This window comes from Solanum lycopersicum, chromosome 1 (genome assembly GCF_036512215.1).
Source record: "Solanum lycopersicum chromosome 1, SLM_r2.1".
Lineage (NCBI taxonomy): Eukaryota > Viridiplantae > Streptophyta > Magnoliopsida > Solanales > Solanaceae > Solanum > Solanum lycopersicum.
In genome coordinates this window covers 89,481,892-89,501,742 of record NC_090800.1, presented here as the reverse complement: position 1 = coordinate 89,501,742, position 19,851 = coordinate 89,481,892, and the positions used below count along the sequence as shown (strand labels likewise).

The following is a 19,851-nucleotide window of genomic DNA, read 5'->3' as shown; positions in this document are numbered from 1 at the left end:
GAAGTATTCTTGATAATCTATGAACTGAAAAATCTTCTGTATAACACAAGGTGCATTCCGAAACATATGATGGATATTTTTCACGAAACCATGCCAATAATTAAATACTAGGTGATCAGCTCTCTAAATATGTATATGGTACCTCATTATCAACATTCTGACCGACCTTACAAAATTAGTGCGATACTAAACCTAGCAGAGATACACAAAACTAATGATGCAGCAGACCTGCGTCTAGAATCTCTAAAACAGTTTTTGACACTTGACGCTCGCTAAAACTGTATAAATTGGTAGAAACGGCGAACACTAGGAAAAAGAAACTTCGGTGAATATTGATGGCTGCGCATACTAGCATTTCTTTTATGTTTACAAAAATTATAATAATCTAGAGCAAATTGAGTTTCCCCTCAAGTAACTTCATGGTGCAGAATTAGATACTATGTTCTATGTATATACAACGAATCAACTGTTAATTGGCTAATCAAGGGGGAAAAAGGCTTTATTCAAATGCTATAGACATGAAAGTATCTTCATCCAACAGACTATCAACATCAAACAACTCCTCTTCAGGGTAGATGGTATCTTCTGGGATCTCCGGGATTTGAATTGGACCATCCTGCTGAAAGTAAAGGAAAAAAAGAAAGGTGTAAAGAAAAAGCAAATGACACAAAAAGCTAATCAAAGATGAGAGTCCAGTTAGGCAGCTGAAATTTAGATTCAACATAAAATGGCCCAAAGGTCATCATCAAGATGAAGGCACAGCCAATAACTATAACTCAATAGAATTGCCGTCATTTCCTAGACTCTACAGTTGTAACAATATAAAAAGTGACAAATTCACATTCAGATGCATAATTGAGGATTTACACATATATTCAGTTTAATGATATCAATAATTTGAAATAATCAACCCACCAAACTACAGTCAGAAAGTCAAGGTACACTAATCCAACTATGTAACTACCAAAAACATCTCTCTGCAACTCAGATCTGTCATGAACAAAATTTATCTGCTTTCATATTCAGCAAGTATCATAAGAGGACAGCTAAGGCTAAGACTTTGTTTTTTGATGAAGTAAACAGATATCATATAGAGCATCAGGTTGATGCTATCAGCAATTGTGTAACAGAGCGTTAGCTCCAGTACAAGGCCCTAAGCTAGAGTCAAAGAGCTAACAAAATCCAGATAAGTATCAACGTTATTTACAGGAGACAAATATTCCAACTAATCAAGTTAACTTGGCAGCTAGCTTTTAAAAGAATGATTCGAAATTGCATTCATAGTTGCATTTGGTCATGAAAAAATAACCAGGCCAGAATGACTAATGAAACTCAGTGAGTTACAGAAGTATCAACCTAAAAATAGATTAAGACACTCCACAACGACATTAGCATCCTAATTTACTTTTTTCATCTATTTTTCTCTGCAAGCAGCCCTTTTCCAAGTTTTTTTGACCTACAAAAGCTCAGTCAAACCCATAGATAAACTCATTAAGTAGATGCATGAATGTGCATGTCAGGCAATGTATAAAAGAGCAGTTGTTATTTTAATAATACTTGAAAATAGAAATCACATTGCAACACACTATCTTGGATACATTCATTGTTATACCTTCACTTCACGAAGTCCTTCAGCAGCAGTAAGCAGCCTACGATATTGAGCACGACCCTCAGGATATTGAGTCATGGACTTCACCCTAGCAAGGGCTTTTTGCATCCTGACTTCAGTCTGTTTTCTTCCTTCCTTTAGAAAATCATAATCATCTTCTGGCAATGAGTCCTCCTGTGTGCTTGGCTTACTCATGACCGCCTCTGATCTAAATCCCCTCAAACCACTTCTTTTACGTCTCCAACGCAATATCACTTTCTCCAGAATTCCTACCGACCAGATAATTGGCTTATATTTCTTCCTCACTTGATGCCCCCTTATATGAGCCTTACAAAGAACAGTAAAATGTCAGCATAAAGACTGAAATTGACTACAGATGTTGAGCTATATAAAAAGGGAACTTTAAAACAATAGGTCAAACTTAACGAATTGGCTGAAGGACAAGGACCGATAAATGAAAATATGATTAGCACAGTTTTCATAGCAACACACCCTGGCTAGTGAATAAAATTTTGCATGTGGAAGTTGGTAAAACAACTTAAAGGCAAGATACTCCGCATCAACAAAAACATATGTAACTAAATGCCAAGTGTATAACAAAACTCATTATCTGAAAGAAGCAATGCACCTGAATTTTAACAATTTTTTGTCGAATTAAAAGGAACTCTTTTCTCTTATTCCAGCCACGGAACTTTTTCTGGATTTGAATGGCAGCCGCATGAGCTATGCCATTGTTTTGCCCCAATTTACAAGCTCTAGAAGCTACAATAGCAATAGCATTCTCATCAGATGATAACTCATTGTCACAATGCTCAATAATTTGCTTCCTCTGAAATGACTGAACCCTGAAAATTTGATGTATCCGAGCAGCTGCTTGAGTAGCATTGCGTATAGCAGCCAGAGAATCCTTGAGTGAAAGTACATCTGGCACATCATTTTCAGTAGTTGAAACAGCCACGCGCTCTGTAACTGTTTCTCCAACTTTTGCTTCACAAACTTCTGAATCAAGTTCTTCCTTTGCATCAGTCACAGTAAGCTTAGAAAGGTGAGTAGTCAAAGAAGATTCAGCAACAAATCCAGATATTCCCTTGTGTCCATTGGCAGATGCCAAATCAGCAGGGGTTCTACCCAAAGGAAATTCAGCAGATGGGTCTGTCAAAGCTCCAGGAGATGCACCTAAAGAGACAAGACTAACAACAGTCTTCTCCCTGCAAGATAAAAACCTATTAGCAAGCTGCTCGTTCCAATGGACTTTGAATGATGATTGCACTACGTAATAAGATACTAATGTCAATGGGGAAAAAATGAAAGTAAAAATGTCGAAGTATATAGACTTGAATTTGCTTCCAGCTTTTAATCTGTCAATAGCAGGAATAGAATAGATCCTTCAGACTTTCTCTTCTCTACAGCTATAGAAGGATGCATTGAAGAGAATCAGTTTTGATTGACATGCCATCAGCCCACCAGTCACCACAAAGCTCTCCATACTACATCTATATGTATGACTGTTTATGCATGTAATAAGATGGAACGTTCACCCAAGGGTGTGGCTTGAGAACCATGAGGTCTCAAGTTCAAATCCTAGAAAATAAAAAATGTAACAAGATGGAATGTGTAACTTTTGGTTCAAAACAACAACTACAATGACATGAATCTTGCACATGTAACCAGGAGAGTAGACATCCCCTTTGATAACTGAATGAATGCGACGCTGGACTTAGACTCATGTATGTAAGTGAAAATATCTTATACGTGAATCTCAGATTCTCAATGAAGCTGGATATCCTATCTTATGAACTAATGAAACATTATAAAAGAATTACTCCCCGAAGGTGAAATCAGCCAGAAGTAAGGGCAGGATGTACCAAAAGTTTAGCAAAATATTTAGCGCATGAAACTTTTCTTAAGAGCCAAGTGATATTGAATCCCATTGTAATAACTTGGAGATTTTATGTTAATGCTAGCTGGACCAACATTATCTGGTAAAAAGCTGTCTGTATATTGCTTGGATTAGTACAAACAAAAGGAAATAAAGGACCCTATTGATGTTCGCTTTAATTGTTTAGCATATCGTTTTTTAATTCTTCTTTTTCGTATTTGAACACTCTAAGATAACAACAATAACAAATCCAGCAGTGTTTGGATCTCAACAGAGTTTATGCAAGTTCTATCGGCTATTGGTGTCTTATTCTTAACTAAAGAAAATCAGTCATGAATCCTAAAAGAGAAGTCACAGGACAGTAAGAATGGGCGACTGAAGTATTTACCTTCCATAGAATGCGGCCCAATGAAGTGCAGTCCATCCATTCATGTCACGAAAATCTACACTTACCCCTGATGCTAAAATTGGCTTAAAGGCCCAATCATAACCAAGTGCAGCTACCAAATGAAGTACACCTTGGCCTTCACCATCAAGAAGAGTTCGCCCTCTGCCATCATCAGTAACTTGGTGAACCAGCCATGCATAAAAATTCTGTTTCAGCTTTCTTTCAAAATATAGATCCTCTTTCACCCTGCATTGGGATGTGTCACCGTATGATGCTCTCTCTATTATCGGCTGATTCTCTTCCTCCATCATAGAGATGATTTTATTAACTGTACTTCGTTTCTCCTCAGAATCCTCCATACTATCAGAACTGCGACAACTACTAACAGGTCCCAATGACAATAAATTTTCAATTCGTTCAAGGAGATGCTTCTCAGTCATAGAAACATCGGCAGCACCAACTTCCTGATAAGGTCCAAATCTGTATTCGAATTCTCTGACTTCACTACAAGCCAATCTATTAGAACATGTCACGTAAAAAGGGAGTACTCCTGGTTTGTGTGGGGGAGCATGACAACGAAGCACCCCATCTGCTAAAACCTCTGCAGGAACCTCTACTTCCCCAAACATACATGACCACTTGTACTCTACCAGCTCGCCTTCACTCTTAAGAAATCTTCCAGTAATTAATACCTGCTTTGTTTATTAAAAATCAGTCAACTTTAAAATTTTATCTAATATCTTTCAGAAAGTATTAGCTAAAATAGTGATATTATGCACAATTTAGGCTATAAAATAATTAGTTGCATGATTATGGAAAGCTTGCTGCCAATCAACCAGTCAGCAGCAAGGTCAACAAAGGTGATTGCATTTGATAGAAAAAGCAGACACTAACTCATGAAACTACTACAAATAGAGATTTCAGACAACAGGCGATGCAAGCAGTGCATCTAGCACTCAAGCTAGAGAACATAAAAGCCAAATACTTACTTTCGTTTCCAAATTTGAATAAGCCCAATTAGGTGAAAAATCAATAATGCTGAAAACCTGCTCCTGGGAGAGTGAGAGATTCAGTGAATCTGAATCCACATGCAACTGGCTTGGCAGACAGGAACCTTCTTCCTCAGTATCTATAACATTCCATGACATTTGATTACTTGGCTGCATATGCAACTCCTCAACATCCTCAAGCTCTTTTGCAACCCATCGGGAGAAGCTGTCAACTTTTTTCAAGCCTTCTTCCACTTTTACACTGCTCAAATGAGGCTGTTTGATCGTCGAATAGTCTCCAAGCTCTAGCATATCCATAGAATTTTCTTGATTGATGTCACCTTGAACTTCCACGAGTGACTTCAGAAATTGAAGATTCAGTTGTGCTAGTTGCTCTTCTTTCTCATTAGAATACAAGTATGATGGCCCCCTAACGGTAAGTAGATCCGAAGGTAGTCCCAAATCATAGCTCGAATCTGCAATCAAATCCTGATTGACATTTTGTCCATGAAACTGCAAGGGAGATTGTCCAAAAGAATACTGATAAAATAAAGCAAGGTTCAGCACATAAGCATTCAAGAAAAAGGAAGCCTGGTATAGAAAAGGATGAAATCCAAGGGCAAAGAGGAAAGGATAAAATAAATTATCTCCAAATTTTGACTCTTAAGTAAAAGACTGGAGTCACAGAAACACAAGAACATAAATACATCCTTAAATTATCTGACATAGATATTTATTTGCCGCAAGAAAAGGAAAATAGAGAATCTTCATCAAAAAAAAAAAGTAGATGTATAAGAATCCTGGAAATTTTTTTCTAGTTTTTAAAAATACAAGTGCTTACTGGCTACAAATTTAAAGATCTATGAGTTGACTGGAGAAGCCAGAAAATATGTAACAATGGAGCGACTCTCCAAAAGAGCAGCTCAAGAGAATTAGAATGAGGATGGTTATTGGTTTTGTACTTGCAATTGAGCCAGTAATGTTGATCAAGAATACAATGTAAGTTTGTAAGAAAATAAACCATAATAGCTTTACCTGCCAATTTCCATGGACTGACAAATTGTTCTTGAAATCATCTTGGCATACCATCTCACCTGCAAAAGACTTGGTTAAAGCCCTAGTTCATTTCTCAAAATGATACCGGAGAAGTCCTAAAGTGATTCAGTACCATTTAAACAATGCTGAGGAAGTGGTTCCCAAGATCCCAAATCAATTGTTCTTTGAGGACCAGATGCAAAATTACCAAGATCACACTTTCCCGATCCATCTATACCAGGAAGTGGTGTATACTCCACTGCGATAATAGTTACAATTTTTCAGACGTAAAAGTAAAGAATCTGAAACGGTCTTAAGAAACCATAGCGATGGAAAAATGCAATAACTTTACATAGAATTTTACTCAAGGCACCTGAAGATTGAGGTGAACCATATGAACTACTGATGGTATCCCTATTCTCCACTAGATGACTGTCCATTCCAGATGCTCGGTCTGGATATGAATGAAATCTAGAACACGCTTGGTGACTATCTTCTGCAGTAAATTGATTTCAGTATGAGAACTCTAATGACAGCTTTAGCACTCGGCACAAACAACTAGGTAAATCAACAACAGTAAAAAAATCAACAACACATCAGCAGAAACCACATTAAAACCAACTGCAAAGAACAATACCTGATTCAGCTTCTTCATGTGCTTCTGTTAAAGTGCTTGCTAGACTTGTTGAATCAGCATTTGCTGAAGTTAGTTTCTTGTGTCTCGTAGAAAAACTATCGGATAATGAGCAGTCATTCAGATAGTTTGGGTGCACTGATTTGGTGCTTCTGATGCTACTGACATTCACCTTGTTACCCTGTCAAGGAGAAATAACAAAGAATAATAACAGTAATAGCAAACATGATAAGAAGAACGCAGAGGATCATGCACAAACTGCACTCTCACATCTAACATTGAGAAAGTAATTTGATTTGATCCTCGTGAGCATGTAACAATTAACCAAACTGAATCATGATCTAACAAGGAAAAAAAAAGAGTCTAACCTTGACTTCCAAATAGTGGACAAAAACTATGTGCATGAGATCCCTGCACCATATCAAGTGAGAAGGAAGAACTTTTAGAGCAGAGTTGGTTAGAGATGAAGAACACACAGAAGGAAAATAACAAGAATGTGCAAATAGTTTAATCCATAAAATAAACTATTTCTTTTTGTAGGACTAGTAGACAGAACGAGTAATATGTTCATTATAAGGTCTTACATAATCACCTAAATTACTATACTCATGAAATAGACAGAGTACTTTACTCTAATCTACTTTTGCTTATACCACTTATATGAAGGTATTTTTACCAAGTCATAAGTATTATTGTTTCTAATTTTGGGCTTCTGGTTTTTTCATGAGAAGTAAATCGACACAAAAGTAAAGAAGAGGTCCAAAAAAAATATGGAAAATAAATAAGGAGGAGTTCCACAATGATGCCACATTATATGGTCCATACTCACTGTTCAAGCATCCAATAACTACGCCTTTGAAAATTATCATCTTCTTCTCCATGGGCATAGTAGCAGTGTAGCACATCAATACTTCCAACCTGCAGAAGGATTTTACAACAAAAACGATGAAGAATATGAAAAAGTTCATTAGCTTAAGCTCACAAAAACTAGACTCTTCAAGCCAAGCTAAGTAAATGGTACACTTAAGCCAAACTATCAACACCTACCTTCAGCTTCTCATGAGCTTCTTTCACTGTCTTCCCATCCTTCTTCTTCCTCCAATTATGCCCATCCTTCCTAAAGTATCTTAGTACCTTCCTATCGAAAAGAAAAACAGAGCCACCTGAAAAGCAAAAGACACATTAAGAACAAACATCTAAACATGAATAGAGGAAAAATCAAATCATTAGCTTTTCCTTTTTAAGGAATAAAAGTATCTACAACAGACTCCTCCAATCATCAACAGTCAATTCAGGTCTCTAGTCTCACAGGGTGGATAATGAATATCCTTCCAGTCACTTCCAAACAAAATCTACATGGTATATGAGAATAATCTCAGGTGATCTTCTAGTTCCTTACTTAGATGAGAGTTTTGCAGCACAGTGTAGGACTATAGAAAAATCATTTACAAAGAGCAAACAATTAGGGTCTCAAGAGAGAGCTGAAAACTAATTAAATGTGAAGACAATATTATTAGATCGAGAAGCAGCATGTTACTAAATGAAATCAATTCATTTACAACTCCGATAAAAGAAACTTAATCAGTCCTCATACAGAAAGGAAATTGCTGCTTTGTCTAAACTCAAATACCCTATAATTTAGCTTAAATAGAGACTGTAAGTCTAACAACTAGAATACTCATTGATGCTATGGCAGACATGCAAAGACTTTACAAACGCCATCAAAACCAAGGATCCAGAAAGTTTTCTTTTGTAGAGTGTATGTTGGGATATGCTAAGTGGCGTAGCTTCTCTGAAGTACAAAAAAATTATAAAGTTTCAAAAATAGATGGATAAAATGAAGAAGACATACTGACTGGCCTGAATGGAGCCTCTGGGGTTAAATGGAACTTTCTATGGTTCCGCAGGATTTCACATATCTCAGCGGGTCTCAGCCAACGATGCTGCACTTCGGATAATATCTGTGTTATGTCTGCAACTCAAAATCAACAAATCAACATATTATGTTTTCAAAGATGTAATCGTTCAACTTCGGGAAGAAGTTTTATAGCAAGTCAGGCAACATAATAAACCTCAGTGAAGCACCTTTAATTCAAAACATTCAAATGTAAAATCAGACAATCCTATGACCAACATTTGAAACGCTCTTGTCAATGCCTTATAATTGAATATGCTTAATAATTGTTAGTCTGTTTTCAAAAAAAAAAGAGCATGCAAAAGAGACTCCGACCTCTAGCAAACTAAAGGAGAACTCATTCTAAATAATAGCTCAAAACCAGATACAACATCACCCAATGTAATCCCAAAAGTAGAGAAAACAACACGAATGAATAAATCAAGACAAAATACTGACAAGGTATTACAAAGCATACCAAAAAAGGAACCATAACTACAATAAAATAATACAATCATCGAGTTACAAGGTATAAATAGTAAAGAAAATAAAAGAAATAAGAAACTACAAGATCAATACTAAGAACACTAGAATGGAAGTATAAGCGAGACAAGACACAACTACCTACTAACCTTCGAACCTAATTCATGTCCTCCGTAATCTCCTGTCTAAAGTCATCTCCTCGATAAGCTAAAGTTGTGTCATGTCCTATGTATCCAATTCTTCTTCAGTCTACCTCTGCCTCTCCTAAAATGATCATAGCCAACCACTCACTTCTCTGCACACTGCACTGGGGCACCATGCATCTTCTTTTCACATGCCCAAACCATCACAGTCTCACCTCCCATATCTTGTCCTCCACCAGATCACTATCGCCTTGTCCCAAATATCTTCATTTTTAATCTTATATTTCCTAATATGCCCATACATCCATCTCTACAACTTCAATCTTCTGAACATGAGAGTTATTGACTGACCAACACACTGCTCCATAAAACATATCTGTCTAACCACCACTTTATAGAGCTTGCTTTTAAGCATGGTGGCACCTTCTTGTCACACAAGAATACGGATGAGAGTTGGATGATGTTGGACTTGAAATATCACTTGTGACTCATTTGTGAAGGTGTTAGGGGTTGAAGTTGAATCTCTAAGATGTCAACAATAGTCTACTAATGAGAGGTTTCATTTTTCACTTCAATTCTTTGCCGTAGATTTCTCAAGAATCACGATGAAGTTGGTTCTGCAAATAGATTGCTTCTCCCTAATTTATGTATTGCATTTGCGATTTGATGCACAAAAAGATTATTTTAATCATACCAGCAAGCCAAGCTCAAAGAACTCAATCTGGGCTTGGTTATGCTTGAGCCCATATCAAGCTAAGAAGTTCTCTATTTGACAGGAGTTGAGCCAAAGAACAGTTGACTTGTCTCATATTCATGATATACCCATCCTCTATTACTATTATATGCCAACCTATGATCAATTCCTTGCTCCAACTAAAACTGTTAACATAACCATCACATTAATGTTTCTCGTGTTAATTATGTGGGTAATTATCTTGCATTATTATGGAACCATTGGCAATTAGATTAGAACACTCTAGTTGGTTCCACTATGGCAACAGTATTTTGTGAAAAGTTAACAATATCTAGTGTAATCTTCTCTTGAAGTTCTTCTATAAAGCAATAGACTTACTCTATAACTCTTATCAAAAGAAAGAACATCTTAAATTGAAGCCTAATATATATAAAAAGAATTATGCCTCTTTTAAATAACTTTCCGTTATTTACCCTCAAGTAGTGGAAATCGACTTCTACATGTTTTTGCCTTATTATGCATATTTCTTTTTCTTAGCATGCATTACCCTTTAGTTGCAGAGACGAGATTGGAATTTTGAAAAACAAATCAACCTTCATCACTTGCTTTGGTTTGATGCTTTAGACTATAGGTTCTTTCTCATATTCTTTTTATTCAAGTTAAATTATGGATTGGTAATCAATATTTTGAAAGTTTGATTAGTTTTTAGATGATCAATTCTGATTATTTTTTTAGTCAATTATTATTGATTAACATTTTAAGATGAAGCAATTCTATGTACATTCCCACTTATTTTATGTTTTTCTTGATCCTTGATATTTCTACAATTTCTATGAAATTTTATCTTTTTTGCCATATTAATTCATATAAAATTAAAGATTCACGGACTTATGCCCAGTGGCCAAAGATTCACGGACTTACGCCAGAGAAAGCATCTCATGCAGACCAAATTGGTTCAGAACTAACCAAAACTAGCTAATTACCCAATAATCTATGAAATTTAATTAATTGTAAATTCAATCAATTAAAAAAAAACATCACACAAATCAGTCCATCCTCTCCGTTCTGCATTCGAGTTCAAAGTTCCATCAACGTCGACTAAGTTTTTACAAGTGACCTATACTCATCTAACTCTTAAAGCATAGAGAGAAAGTTCGGAGAACTGCAAGATTAACAAGCGATTAGGTGACCGGAAAGAGGAAGGCACAAATTAACTTTACCTAATCGAAATCCAGGAGGATCCGATCCACAATCCTCCATTGATGATGACTTGATCAGAAGACCGACGCGAGCTTCAGAGTATAGAGAAGATGAATGTGAATGAAAATGAGAACCGAGAATGTTTGGTGTGAATGTGATGGATTAGATTTGAATATTGCGGATTTTTACAACTCAACTCCATTAATTAATTTAAGACTTGAGAGGGCTTGTCAAGTCAAATAAAGTGGTGGGACATGTCAAGAACCAATTGTATGCTGACATGTGTCATATTTAATAAAAGTCTGAGGCACCTCAAAGTAGCAACATGATTTGCTGACGCGTTGCCCAAATAGAGAACCGTCCGGTTCTTTCCTGGTTTTATTTCATTTTCATATTTATATGGTCCCACCTAACCTAATTCCTTGAATTGTATTTTGGGCTGAAGTAATTATTTCCTCATCAAAATGACTACGTCAAACGGTCAAAGTAATAGAAAAGGTAAAATCTAAAAATCTCATCATTTTTAAGGTTCAAATTCTCTTTTTCTTTTTATTATTTTATTCAAACACGCTAATCCACTAATTAAAATTAATAAGCAAATTAAAATAAAAGGTGTATAAAATTAAAAAAAAAATAAGTTTAGAAATAATGGAACATTAATTTATTAAACTATATCTTTGATATTTTGATTATTGTTTAGAAATATTTATGCCTTATCTCTAAAATAAATATTTTCTCTATTTAAAAAAAATAATCTTACTTTTTCTTTAACATGTTTTAAACTTTTTTTTTCTCTATCCTGGGTCCTTATTGAATCATGGGTTCTTTTTCTATGTTGAAAGTCCAACTCCCCTACTGATTTGACTGCGACGAATTCTCGAGAAGAGAGGAGCCGTGGTGATTCCCCTGGATCGCTCGGATTTCACGAGTGAATCGAAAGTTGAATCTATATTGGATCTCATCCGAATCGCTCTCACGTGACATATTTAAGATTACAAAATTAAAATATAATTTGATATATTAACTTTATTTTAAAATTATAAGAATAACTTTCAATTTTTTAAATTTCATTTTGAGCCCTAGTTAATTTTTTTTTAATAGGAGGGAGTAATAAATTGAGGGCATGACAAAATCCAATGTGATGATTACTCAACGTTTCTTTCGTCGGAGTCAGTCATTATCGCCACGTAAAGGTCCACGTTCGCCTTTTGCATACAGATTTCTACCTATCTGACAATTTTAACCTCCCAGTTGAAGTCTAACGGTCACCTTTACCATGTTCTGGTCTAGGATTTTCTCCGAGTTAACCGCTTCTTTTATGACTGAACAAATATAATCACTCTTCCAGTTTTTGATTATCGGAAAGATGAATCAGTTGCTGGTGAGGTTGGTGATGAGGCGGTTAGTTTCTGGTGGTACCCGTAACGGTTGCATATCGTCTTCGTCAGCGGCGGTAATGTTCAGAGAAGTTCATAAGCCGAGTAGTGAGTCAGTTGTGATGATGAGTAGCCAGAGGCTGAGATTCTCTGGTCGGTGGTGGAGGATGATGTGCTCCACTACATCGAAGAATTCAACGAAGTCCTCTGACGTGAGGAAGGAGGACGAGAAATTGAGTGGTGATTCTGTGGAGAAAATGGAAGGGGAAGACGAAGTAGCTCTTTCCAGTTATTGGGGAGTCTCGAGGCCAAAAATTACGAAAGAAGATGGCTCCGTGTGGCCTTGGAACAGCTTCATGGTATGTGAATTATTTTATCAGTATGGGTAAGTGTAGACCTTGTGTTTCAAACATATAGAAGACAATAATTCGGAGGTTCTTCTAGATAGAGCTTTAATTTCCTGGTAGTAAAGCTGGATGACTATTGCTTTCTTTCTGCCTGCTTTTCATGTCTGTTTACTCTGTTTCAATTACCGGTTTATGTCTTGGTGGAATGCATCACTGGTTGGTGAACTGACACACTGACCCTACATAGTCGATGTGGACATCAAACACCCGCGCACACCCAAGACTAGACATTTGGAGTGTGGACAATAGAACTTGGGGCCTAATATCGGTAAACTAAGAGTTGTGACTTGTGTGATTCTTGATACCAGGATAAAAATGGACCTTCAGTCTACCTCAATCCCAAAACCTAGCAGCTAAATTTGTGGGACTTCTGATATTATTTACTCTTTGAGGGTTGGAGTAAGATAATCTTATTTCAATGTTTGGTGACGTTTCAGTAGTAGTAACTAGTAAATCACTGTTGTAGCTGGAGCTGTTTCATTCTTGTCTATTCTGATCTTTAAATGGAGATTATTTAGGGAATCTTGCACATGTTAATTGAAACTTACTTGTGATCTCTCTTCTTTTTTTTTTGTCCCTGGGTACAAGATGTCTGTTTTTTTACTTGCTCAAAAAGAAAAAAGAAGTCTCGTTCTTTTTTTTAATTTATATATATTTTGTTACCGCTTGTAGCCATGGGAGACATATCAGGCTGACCTGTCGATCGATCTAAGCAAGCACCATGTGCCCAAGACATTCCTTGATAAGGTTGCTTATTGGACAGTGAAACTTCTCAGGATTCCAACTGATTTATTTTTTAAGGTTTGCTTTCCACTCACCTTTGCAAGGAATATGTTGTCTTAATCAAATTAAATGGCTAATTTGTACTATTACTTCTTTAGACACCATGCTCTCCTATGTCTTCTTGGTCTCGATGTGGCCATGATGTTCATACTACTCGACAGCTTGTACCAGCAATTTTTTTGGCGAATAGAAATGCTAAGAAATGGATTCCTTTTCTGCTAGTTCTTCGGTTTCTTCATAAATGTAACCAAAGTGGTCAATGTATGTGATGAAATACTGAGCAGGGATGTAAGGGAGGTGTGCCCTTTACATCATCCTTCCCTAGTGGTACATCTTTTAGCGAGAGGAAACACATGCCAAAATCACAACAGTTATTGCTTCATGGACTACCGTACCTAAGAGTAATGGAAATATGTGTAAACAGGAAAACTTCTCTGCCGTGGACACTACAATGTGAATCCTTGAGTTGTTTTTATATCAAATACCTTCTTGTCACCATTGATTCTAATCTCTGATTTCTATCGCAGAAAAAATATGGTTGTCGTGCAATGATGTTGGAAACAGTGGCAGGTGTACCTGGAATGGTTGGAGGTATGCTGTTACATCTGAGGTCATTGCGCAAGTTCGAGCACAGTGGTGGTTGGATAAAAGCATTACTTGAAGAAGCTGAGAATGAGAGAATGCATCTGATGACTATGGTGGAGCTAGTACAACCTAAATGGTACGAGAGGTTGTTAGTTATTGCTGTGCAGGGAGTCTTTTTCAATTTTTACTCTGTGCTTTACTTGCTGTCCCCCAAGCTTGCACACAGAGTTGTTGGTTATCTGGAAGAGGAGGCTATACACTCTTATACATTGTATCTTAATGATATTGATCGTGGTGAAATTGAAAATGTTCCTGCTCCTGCAATAGCAATTGACTACTGGAGACTGCCTAAGGATGCAACTCTAAAGGATGTTATTACTGTCATCCGTGCTGATGAAGCTCATCATAGAGATGTTAACCATTTCGCATCTGTAAGTGTTCATCTTCTGTTTTCTCAGATCAATCTTAAACATCATTGCGAATTTCCACATTTTGAGCTGGCAATTTTTTCTAAAGGTTTGCTTGTGCAGAAGTTATTGATGCAACTGATTTAGTTATTGCTCATGTTATTCAGGATATCCATTATCAAGGAAAGAAATTGCAGGAGGCAGCTGCTCCTATTGGTTACCATTAAATCTTCATATTATTCTGCTTTGCATAGCTTCTTTTTTTTTTTGTGTGTGTATATATATGTGTGTGTGTGTGTGTGTTATGGACCATGGCCCAATCAAAATAAGGAGAGTCTCAGTGGGGCATTTCTAATAGTCATGAAATCCTCAAATAGTAGCAAAAGTATGGATTGAACTACTGCTCTATCCTCTGGATAGTTGTATATATGATAAACATGTGCTTTGCTCTTCAAATTTTGTATCTTAACAGGAACACAAATGATTCCTCCAAAAATTTTGTGAAATGGATTTATTTTATGACACGCATGCCGGGAAACCTATATCTTCAAGAAATTCACATAGAAATGCCAGGTTGTTCATAATTCTAAGAATGGCACACAAGTTCTTCTAAAGCAGAAAGGCCATGAAATCACTCAGGTAACTTGCCTGTATGAGATATATGTTCCAGTGTGCATCTTAAACCATAACGTTCAACTGCCCATTTTGCTTCTCTAAATCCATGACCATATGCCTCAGAATGGCTTTTTTCAATTCCATCTTTCAGAAACTCTTTCAGATTTCTCAAGAACTGAGCTTTTTCACTTGTACCTTTTATGTTTTCATCACCAGTAAAAGATTGCCATTCTAGCCACTTGTGAGCCATAACTTCACAAATACCTTCTGCGATGTTTAGGGACAGCCCCTCATACCCTATATATCATTGAGAAAAAGACAGGTTTATTTGGAATGCTATTCACTTGTTTATTTTCCATTATATTTAGTTTAAATTTAAATTAGACAAAACCAACTACAGATTATTGTAGAAAGGTGGAAAGCACCTTCAATTTTCATCCAAGCGTGCATCATTTCATGAGCCAAAGTTGCTCCCAAGTCCAACCTGTTTACAAAGACCAGTTGTGCATACCATAAAATTTAAGTGGGGAACTTGTTTCAACCTAACATATCCCCTCTTAAAGACTGGAAGAAAATTATCTTTGAAAAATATAGATATCATCAATCCCAATTTAGGACATAGTGGGATGAGTAGCATGAAAAAAACCTACTACTTAAGGCAAGAACAGTAACTGTAAATGGTTGTTAAAAGTGCAGGTTTTCTGATGGATTCTTTGAATCCCAAAATATGTTGTGTTTAATGCAAAATGAGAGACACATCTACTCTTCTAAATCAGTTGCACTTCTTCAGCTGGTCATACTATCTATTCTAGGATATGTTCATCAGAAGTGGCATCTTGTGATTGTTTATTACATGAAATATGAAAATGCAGATTCTTTTTATACTTGTAGTATATAGTTTGTAGATAAACCTTTTTGGTATCATACCTCATTGTATATAACAAGGCTCAAGACTTATTCAAAACTGAAATTGCTTATTTGCTGATCCTAACTTGATGAAGATCATGAGATATATTTCCTATTTACTCTCCTAGAAATTACTGGATGACAATTTCTTGGACTTATATACTAGATCCATCAAGAAGACTACTTATGTGAAAGTATTGAAGTTCATAAGAAGATTACTTTGGTAAGCCGTACAAAAGCAGCATTGCTTTCACTTTGCGTCCTTCAACCAGATGCTCTACTTCTTTCACCACTTTAATTTTTTCACCCTTTTGTATTGACCTTGACACCTAGCATGAGTGAATCGAATGCAACATGAGAGACTAGATGACTTCATACCATAGGAAAGAGAAATCTATAATAGAAACCACTGTACTCACATAAGTTACGGCTTCCAATTCAGATTTATCATAGACAGTCAAGCCAAGTGATGTCTGTGAAACCAACCAAACACTATTACTACTACAAAATGTGATGGAAGTAATAAAATCCACTTGCTAATGTAATCGCCTGTTCTGCCTACCTTTTCAACATTTTTTATCATCTCTTTTTCATCAACTAACAGAATTGGAATGTAATATCGGATTTTCATGTTCATTCCTTTGAAAAATCTGTGCACTTCATCAAGAAGGGGCTTACAGTCTCCAGGATCTGTCACTGCTGTATAATGACAATCAGGGCAAAGTTTCCGACCATCATTCAGAATGATATACTTCAGGTCTCCTATCTACAAATAGGTGAGTAAGTTCTCAGTTAGCATTTTATAAGCTGAGTAATTGTATGCCATCTGTTATCATTGAAAGTAAAGCTGGTGTCTCAGCTAGAAAGCTTATTGTCTATATGTTTGCTATTCATTCATCATACAATTGCTAGTGGTTAAGAAGATTCCCTTGCATTTTCATTTTTTTATAATTCTCATACTAATTGAATGGTTCCTGTTTAGCTCATTATCAACCTTTATTTGTTAGAGCATAGATTCAATCGGGTTTAAAAACCTTTAATCTTGAACAGCTGCAGCATTGAGGAGTTCCATCAGATGTATGCTTTTCACAGTAAGTTTGGCCCCAGTATGTACACCTTGACCAATCCGAGCAAATCTGTACCAAACATAACATAAGTATCAGGTAAACTCATTCCGTTATTTTCTGATCATTCACAGTTACAAGGATAAATTATTCCAAGAAAGACTAAAGGGAAGGATATTTGAGGAAAGGGAACACAAACCTCCTCTTCACAAACATCACAAACAAGAATATTGCACCGCTTTCTACTCTTTCTCCAGAAAGAAGTGCTCCTACAAAATCATAAAAATGTGTCTGAAGAAATATATGTATTCATAAACTGAATATATCTTTGATGCTCTCCACAGTTCTTCACAATTTCCCACAAATCACAATTGAAAAATAGCTAGCAACACTTCTGTTATATTAGTATGAAACCTGCTTTAACTTAAAGCAGGACCATAGATCCTAACTCGACATGAATTAAGTAAACTTACAAATACCAAATCCTAATCAATTTTCCTTCCTGAATTAGTTTCTGATGGTGTCAATATGATCAAATGGAAAGCAGAAAAAAGTCATGGCAAAAGGTACCGCAGAATAGTAAGAATTTAGTTCTTGGAAGAATTATCAAGAGAGTAAACAGAAGCATGACTTAGATTTTGTTTGCTTTGCATGTATAGCTACAGATAATTTATTCATTGCTGATCTAGAAGCACTTGAATTGTGTTACTCTTACCTTGATGCATGGACAAATGGATTTAACTCCTTGAAAAGCTTCCACCATTTCAGTTCTCTGCCTCCAGTACTGGTGCTGTAATGATGTTAATAAATCTGATCTTAAACTTAATCAGCTTGCGACAAAAAGGGAGATGAATAGGACAATTACATTACATATGTGTGAATTGTAATATGCTAGATGAAAATATTCATTTCCATTTATATATTTTTTACTGAGTAAATCCCTGGGAGTTGGTGGTGAACAATTCGAAAATCTGTGGATAATGGTTTTCATTTACCCCTATAAGCACCAGGGAATGAGAGGGCATATTTACCTCAAGTCTGTAGAAGATAATGAGGTTTCTTCCAGCGCTTGTGCAAGTTCTTCTACTTCATCATTCTGGGAATACTCTGTATCTGAGATTTAAAAAAGTGACCAAATGTATACATCAAACTACTTGCCTGAAGATGGTAAGAAACTTCTGTTAAGCATTTATTTCTTCCAAAATATCAAAGTGAAGCTTAAATTGAAACTTATTTGAGCTAAACATATCTGCCAACTTCTTACTAGGACGAAATTTAGCTTAAAATAGTGAGATGAAAAGGCTGCATCAGAAAAATGAAAATACTACCGCCTGTGTATATTTCTTCTGCCTTAGATTCTTGAAGAGAGAATTCAATAGCACGGACCATATCCTCATTTTCATCTTCTGATAAGTGGTAACTCTGTAATCAAATTTTTTTTCAAATGGATTTAACTTATAATAATAAATAATAATGATAATAACGAAAGAGATTGATAGAAGTGTGAAACAAATAACCATACCTCATAAGAAGGACCTTCATCCAGGTATCTATTTGAATACATTTTCGAGGTCAATTAATTCTCTGAGTTCAAACAAATATATCAATACTACTCCAAAGCATGAAAATGAATTAATATTAATAAGAAATATCCATTGGTGGGGGAGAAAGATGTCAAGTTTATAGAACTTTTAAAACATGAGTTTCCTGGAAATATATAATATTTTAAAAATGGAGTATTCGGTTGGTTGTACTGACCAGAAAAAAGAAAACAAATATTCTAGTGGTTGCATACAAAGAAGTTGCAACTCAACTGATCAAGTGGCAGTTTCGTGCCCTGTTTCTTGTCCTTAGAAATAGTATAATATACACAATTAATTAATATTTTTTGAAGACTTTGACAATGTCGTTAAGTCTTCATGAAAGTTTTTTTGTTTTTTTCGATATGCTTTTACGAGATTAGTTAAGAAAGTGCTATTATATTCCTCATCATCAATATAGAAAAGATCACACATTTTAAGACTTCTTCATTGTATTGGGCTGCATCCTGCATGGACATGACTTTTTTTTTCGTTTTTTTTCTCAAGAAATATTTTCAAAATGTTGTTCGATTTTTGTTATAGCAATTTTTTGATTGGTTTTTGCAGATGGGTTCTTTTAATTTGAAAAAACGATTTTATCAAGTAAAATTTTGTCCCACTCATAAAATATCTATCTTTTTTTCCCAAGTGATATACAAGCACAAACACAACTTCAAACTTTCAAATATTATTCAATTCATGTCTACTTATTAAAATCTTAATGAAAAAGCATAGAAACAATGACATAAAGTATTTAGCTTCAAAATTATTAGGACTAGTGGCAGACCAATGCTATGTATATTATCGGTGCTTTGCCTTTTGTGACCAACATTATTATTTATGTACAAAATTTAGTAATTTATTAAAATGTATTATCTGACCACCTATACTATATAGCAATTTCCGAGCTAAAAAAGTTTAAGCACCCATATACAAAAATTTTGAATGAACCACTGACCGGGACTATAGTTATTTGTGCACGTAAAACTAGCTAGTACATTCTTCTTCTTTCTTTTTTACCGTTTGTAACATTGTACCAATGCTTGTTTAGTTTATATAATTCTTATTCATTAGTTTTTGTTATCCATTTACCATCAAATTTGTTCTCTCTTGAAATAACTTAATATAAAATCTGTATTAATAGAACTCGACGAATAATCGAAATTTTCGTTGAATAGCT

At 35.6% G+C, this 19,851-nt stretch overlaps 3 protein-coding genes and 1 long non-coding RNA gene across 17 annotated transcripts; 2 read left to right on the top strand and 2 right to left on the bottom strand.

The window, feature by feature from the left end:
- Nucleotides 1–307: 307 nt before the first annotated feature.
- Nucleotides 308–11,160, bottom strand: LOC101055571 (calmodulin-binding transcription activator 2). Of its 13 annotated transcripts, none has more exons than XR_011214419.1 (15): nucleotides 10,969–11,160; nucleotides 8,387–8,506; nucleotides 7,582–7,697; nucleotides 7,364–7,452; nucleotides 6,903–6,945; nucleotides 6,538–6,715; nucleotides 6,274–6,396; nucleotides 6,034–6,159; nucleotides 5,901–5,959; nucleotides 4,866–5,378; nucleotides 3,877–4,568; nucleotides 2,238–2,817; nucleotides 1,613–1,936; nucleotides 1,357–1,456; nucleotides 308–619 (listed from the first exon to the last, which is right to left on the bottom strand). XR_011214419.1 is itself a non-coding variant. In XM_026029240.2 (14 exons), exons 1-14 carry the CDS (start codon nucleotides 11,006–11,008, stop codon nucleotides 500–502), a joined length of 3,153 nt encoding a protein of 1,050 aa, XP_025885025.2. In that variant the 5' UTR covers nucleotides 11,009–11,160; the 3' UTR covers nucleotides 308–499.
- A 945-nt stretch (nucleotides 11,161–12,105) lies between these two features.
- Nucleotides 12,106–14,981, top strand: LOC543892 (alternative oxidase 2). Its single transcript, NM_001322961.1, has 4 exons — nucleotides 12,106–12,683; nucleotides 13,404–13,532; nucleotides 14,042–14,530; nucleotides 14,674–14,981. The coding sequence occupies exons 1-4, from the start codon at nucleotides 12,315–12,317 to the stop codon at nucleotides 14,731–14,733; spliced, it is 1,047 nt and encodes a 348-aa protein (NP_001309890.1). The 5' UTR covers nucleotides 12,106–12,314; the 3' UTR covers nucleotides 14,734–14,981.
- LOC112940013 (protein DA1-related 1-like) lies at nucleotides 14,881–18,929 on the bottom strand. Its single transcript, XM_004231302.5, has 11 exons — nucleotides 18,614–18,929; nucleotides 18,420–18,513; nucleotides 18,123–18,204; nucleotides 17,807–17,881; nucleotides 17,291–17,360; nucleotides 17,062–17,163; nucleotides 16,590–16,793; nucleotides 16,447–16,500; nucleotides 16,247–16,356; nucleotides 15,547–15,605; nucleotides 14,881–15,418 (listed from the first exon to the last, which is right to left on the bottom strand). The coding sequence occupies exons 1-11, from the start codon at nucleotides 18,653–18,655 to the stop codon at nucleotides 15,138–15,140; spliced, it is 1,173 nt and encodes a 390-aa protein (XP_004231350.2). The 5' UTR covers nucleotides 18,656–18,929; the 3' UTR covers nucleotides 14,881–15,137.
- Nucleotides 16,663–18,029, top strand: LOC104645388 (uncharacterized). Of its 2 annotated transcripts, XR_011211818.1 has the most exons (4): nucleotides 16,663–16,803; nucleotides 17,078–17,190; nucleotides 17,603–17,657; nucleotides 17,757–18,029. It is a non-coding gene; the product is annotated as an uncharacterized lncRNA (long non-coding RNA). The 2 variants fall into 2 exon arrangements; XR_011211819.1 differs by lacking the exon at nucleotides 16,663–16,803 and having other exon boundaries at nucleotides 17,035–17,118; nucleotides 17,226–17,657; nucleotides 17,751–18,029.
- Nucleotides 18,930–19,851: the final 922 nt, after the last annotated feature.

Excerpts from the sequence above, each read along its gene's own strand:
- LOC101055571 (XM_026029240.2), bottom strand. The coding sequence starts at position 11,008 with ATGGAGGATTGTGGATCGGATCCTCCTGGATTTCGATTAG. Across the intron at positions 6,946-7,363 it reads AGTTATTGGATGCTTGAACA|GGATCTCATGCACATAGTTT; the intron begins GTGAGTATGGAC and ends GATATGGTGCAG. Across the intron at positions 2,818-3,876 it reads TGGGCCGCATTCTATGGAAG|GGAGAAGACTGTTGTTAGTC; the intron begins GTAAATACTTCA and ends TTTATCTTGCAG.
- LOC112940013 (XM_004231302.5), bottom strand. The coding sequence starts at position 18,655 with ATGTATTCAAATAGATACCTGGATGAAGGTCCTTCTTATGAG. Across the intron at positions 18,514-18,613 it reads ATGAAGGTCCTTCTTATGAG|AGTTACCACTTATCAGAAGA; the intron begins GTATGGTTATTT and ends ATTTGATTACAG. Across the intron at positions 17,361-17,806 it reads CCATTTGTCCATGCATCAAG|GAGCACTTCTTTCTGGAGAA; the intron begins GTAAGAGTAACA and ends ATGATTTTGTAG.
- LOC543892 (NM_001322961.1), top strand. The coding sequence starts at position 12,315 with ATGAATCAGTTGCTGGTGAGGTTGGTGATGAGGCGGTTAGTTTCTGGT. Across the intron at positions 13,533-14,041 it reads CAACTGATTTATTTTTTAAG|AAAAAATATGGTTGTCGTGC; the intron begins GTTTGCTTTCCA and ends TTTCTATCGCAG. Across the intron at positions 14,531-14,673 it reads ATGTTAACCATTTCGCATCT|GATATCCATTATCAAGGAAA; the intron begins GTAAGTGTTCAT and ends CATGTTATTCAG.